The sequence below is a fragment of the Nicotiana tomentosiformis genome, chromosome 9 (assembly GCF_000390325.3).
Source record: "Nicotiana tomentosiformis chromosome 9, ASM39032v3, whole genome shotgun sequence".
Classification (NCBI taxonomy): Eukaryota; Viridiplantae; Streptophyta; class Magnoliopsida; order Solanales; family Solanaceae; genus Nicotiana; species Nicotiana tomentosiformis.
Window position 1 is genome coordinate 103,229,666 of NC_090820.1, and position 4,492 is coordinate 103,234,157.

Here is a 4,492-nt window from a genome sequence, read left to right on the forward strand (position 1 = left end):
TGTATCTTTAGCTAATGTCTTGATTGATGCTTACCATAACCTTATCAATGATAAAAATATTTTAACTGAGGAATTAGGAGAGGTAGAGCATGAGAGAGATGATTTACTGGTCGTAGTTGTTAATTTAAAAGAAACCATTAAGAATTTAAAGAATGAAAAGGATATTCTAATTGAGAAAATTAAAAAGGTAGAACATAAGAGATATGACTTGTTGGTAGTAGTTGTGGATCTGAAAGAAACAATAGGGAAATTAAAAAGGGACACTCTTTCTGTAAAAGCTTCAATAGAAAATTGCATGAAATCTTCAAAAGGAAAGGAAGTGGCGAGTGAGGCAGACCTTATGCTTGAAAATGAACTTAAAAAGGTAAAATTGAGCCTTTGTACTAAACTTGAAAGAAATAGACAACTTCAAGAAGATCTAAGAGTTAAAAATGACCTAGATAAATCTTTAAAGTGGACATGCTCCTCTGATACAATCACTTCCACATATAAAAGTAATGGGAGGAACATGCAGGGAATTGGGTTCTAAAAGGAAAAGGCTCTTTATAACCCACATAGCAAGTATGTTACTATACCTGATAACTGGATTTGCACTCACTGCGGTAACACTTGTCATTACAAAGATTTCTGTAAATCTAGGTTTCAGTCCCAACAAAAAAATAAAGTTTTTGTTGAAAAGTATCTACTGCTAGGGAACCTTGTTCCTATAATAAAAAACGTGTGATGCTTGCTTGGACAAGAAGAAGTTTAATTCGCCTTTTTCCTCATTACAAGGCACCCAAATTGGTTCCTAGGTCTAATCTCTGATTTCTTTGTGTAGGGAGTAGTGAAAGGAAGCAGCCAAAAATAATACATGGATAGCGGTTGCTCTAAACACATGACTGGAAGTACTAACGATTTCTTTTCACTCAAAGCCCTGCAAGGTGGGAGTGTGTCCTTTGGCAATGGCAAAAAGGGATACATTCTGGGAGTTGGAAAAATTGGAAAGACATCCACTCACTCAATTGAGAATGTGTATTATGTGAATGGCCTGAAATACAGCATGCTGAGTGTCTCTCAAATCTGCGACAAAGGAAACAAAGTGGAGTTCTTATCAAAATCTTGCACAATCACCAATCTTATAACTAGTGAAGTGGTTCTGGTGGCGAAAAGATTCAAAAATATCTATGTTGCTGACTTTGAGTCTCTAAACAGTAGGGATCTTACATGTTTCATGAGTGTTGCTGATGATGATGTTGAACTTTAGCACAAAATATTGGGACATGCAAGCTTCTCCTTGTTAAACAAACTATTTAAGAAGGACTTGGTTCGTGGGCTGCCAAAGTCAAAGTGCAAGGATCACAAGGTGTATGATACATGCGTGAAAGGGAAGCAAGTCAGGTCCTCCTTCAAGCCAAAGAAGGAAGTAAGCACTTCAAGGCCACTGGATCTTCTCCATATGGATCTGTGTGGACCTATGAGGATGACCAACAGATGAGGAAAGAAGTACATCTTTGTCATTGCAGATGACTACTCTAAATTCACATGGACCTTGTTCCTCAGAACCAAGGATGAAACTTTTCCAGTTTTTGCTGCCTTTGTGAAGAAGATTCAAGTGAATATGGGCCATAATGTTGTAAGCATAAGATCTGATCATGGTACTGAGTTAGAAAATGCAAAATTTGACGAATTCTGTGCTGAAAATGGTATAAGTCATAATTTTTCAGCTCCCAGAACGCCCCAACAAAATGGTGTTGTGGAGAGAAAAAATAGGACTCTTGAAGATATGGAAAGGATGATGCTAATTGGCAGTAGTATACCAAAGAGCCTTTGGGCCGAGGCAGTGGACACTGCTTGCTATATGATAAACAAGTGCATTATCAGGTCCTTCCTAAACAAGACCAGTATGAATTGCTAAATGGGAGAAAACCCAAGCTGACTTACCTGAGAACATTTGGTTGCAAATGTTTTGTTCTCAATCATGGTAAGGAAGCGCTGGAAAAATTTGATGCCAAAAGTGATGAAGGGATTTTTCTTGGATATTCTTCACAAAGCAAAGCATACAAGGTCTACAACAAAAGGACTCAATGTGTAGAAGAAAGTGTACATGTAATCTTTGATGAATCACACCACACAAGTGGGAAATATTCACATCATAAGAATGATCAAGAGAGAGAGCATTCAAAGGTTCCTGGAGAAGTCATTGATATGGCAAACGGGAAGGCAGATCTGATGAGTCAGGTCAAGAAGTCTAGTGAAGAAGATGCATAAGAACCTCTAGCTAATTTAGAGGAACCTGGCCCCTCCAATACAGCAACTGAAGCAGAAAATAGAGTTGTTGATGTTGTTTAAGGTAATCCTGATGTTGAGTAGAGAAGTGGAACTCACACTTCCGTGGATGCTAATGATGGATCCCAAACGGCGGAACCTGGTTCTTCTCACCATGAGACTCATGTGTCTAACTGGAAGCACAAAAGCTCACATCCTCTCCAGAATGTAATCACCCCTCTTGATTCAGGAATTCAGACTAGATCAAAGATAAGAAGCATGTTTGCTTTCTCAGCTTTCCTGTCTCAAATTGAGCCCAAGAATATCAAGGAAGCTTTGAAATATGCTGACTGGATTGCTGCTATGCAGGAAGAACTCCATCAATTTGAAAGGACTAGTGTGTGACACCTGGTTCCCCGACCTTCAGATAAAACTGTTATTGGAACCATATGGGTGTTCAAAAATAAGCTTGATGAGTTAGGAAATACAACAAGAAACAAAGCCAGGTTGGTGGTTCAAGGCTATAATTAAGAAGAAGGATTATAACAAGAAACAAGGCCAGGTTGATAAGTTATGTGCCTTTGTATTTTTATTATTTAACAAACTTTAAATAAGAACCAGATATGTAACCTGATACAAAGTCTCTCTATGCTCTGAACAACAAGTCACATGTCTGGCACAAGTTCCAATGATATCAGTCAAGGGAACACCAGAGGGAACAGATAGATATCAGTTCCTCCGGTCACAGTACAAGTCAACTCCTTACAATTGTTAAAGCTGCTGCACTGCAGACGCAACAGTGCAGTAGTCAGTGTTGAAGCATGCTGTGTACCAGATATTTGCTTGCATCATCCTAGTGACCTCACTTACATATTATCAATATGAGACAAAAGATTATACACAATTGTAAATCCTAAAACATTATTTTCTCTCAAGTGTGTTGCCGCCTTCATTTACTCCAAGGCGTGAAGAACAAACTAGCAACAGAACAAAGGACCAGATCCCAACACTAAGTTTATCGTGTTTCCTTAGTATTGTTGTATCTTTGTTAATGTTATTCACCTGTAATTCCTACTCAGCTTAGTTATAAGCATTTTGTAGGAAATCTTTGTAAACCATAAACCTTGTGTTTGTGTTTGACTAGAGTTAGTAAACGTGGTGAACTTTGTAATAGAGTTATTACAAAGAGACTTGCAATAGAGTTATTTCAAGTAGGTGAGGGATTAAGAGTTTAATTCCTAGATTACAATAGGTTGTATCTAAAGTTTCTCGGTTAGTGAAGTTAAAATCCTATGAGTGTAGGTTGTGGTTTTTAATCCCGTGAGCTGGGAGTTTTCTACGTAAAATATTGTTGTGTTATTTACTTATCGATGTGTGTATGTGTGTGTTTTGTGGGAACTGATAGAGAACCAGGTTCTCTATACAATTTGGTGGACTCTTAGTTTACATCAATCGCACATGTGCAATTTACCGATAACATGACTCTTGATAAGAGGGTGTAGAAGTCAAGAATAAGGGTAGAGGGTTAGTAGATAGTCAAAGATATTTCTTTATGTTATCTGTAGCATTAATATTATTCTCGTATTTTCTTGTAATTAGATTTCTATTACTAACAATTATTTTTTTTGTTTCAATTATATTGTTATCTTGTTGTTGTTCTCTCATCTTGTACTGTTTCTTTTACATGGCTTCTTCATAATGGTATCTATTTCCAAACTATGACTATGATTTTGCTGATGTATACGGGTAAAATCGGGCTCATGACGCACCCCAACTTTTGATAGGGTAAACAAAGCTCGAGACATGATGAAGAGGCACCGGAATCAAGGCAAGGGTCTCACCGAGTTAGAGTTCGGTGGTATGACGCCTGCCCTCGAGAATATCGGGGTCATAACCCGGGAGTGGTCCACATCCCACAAGACTTCGGAGAGTATAGTCAGGCAACCAAGCACGACCAACAAAAGGTCACAATATCCGCGACCGGTCGGGTATCACGGCATGGATTCCGGCACGTATCAATGGAGAACTGGCAATCAGTTAAACAGAAGAATTTTAATCTTTTACAGAATCGTACCTAGAGTAGGATTCCCCTACTATATAAATGGGGGATTGACTATTCATTAAACACATTGTAACACACATTCCAAAGCACTCGGGAGTTGGAGGGTTCCTTTGGTTTACATATCATCCTCCTTCTCATTTTCTTTTTCTCTGAGGTCAGGGAACTCGGGCCCCCCCTCCTTTT

At 38.4% G+C, this 4,492-nt stretch overlaps 1 protein-coding gene across 1 annotated transcript; it reads left to right on the top strand.

Annotated features, from left to right (window-relative positions):
* Window positions 1-853: 853 nt before the first annotated feature.
* On the top strand, window positions 854-1,246 carry LOC138899298 (uncharacterized). Its single transcript, XM_070185455.1, has one exon. It carries the CDS (start codon window positions 854-856, stop codon window positions 1,244-1,246), a length of 393 nt encoding a protein of 130 aa, XP_070041556.1.
* Window positions 1,247-4,492: the final 3,246 nt, after the last annotated feature.

Coding starts and splice junctions, on each gene's coding strand:
- LOC138899298 (XM_070185455.1), top strand. CDS start 854: ATGGATAGCGGTTGCTCTAAACACATGACTGGAAGTACTAACGATTTC.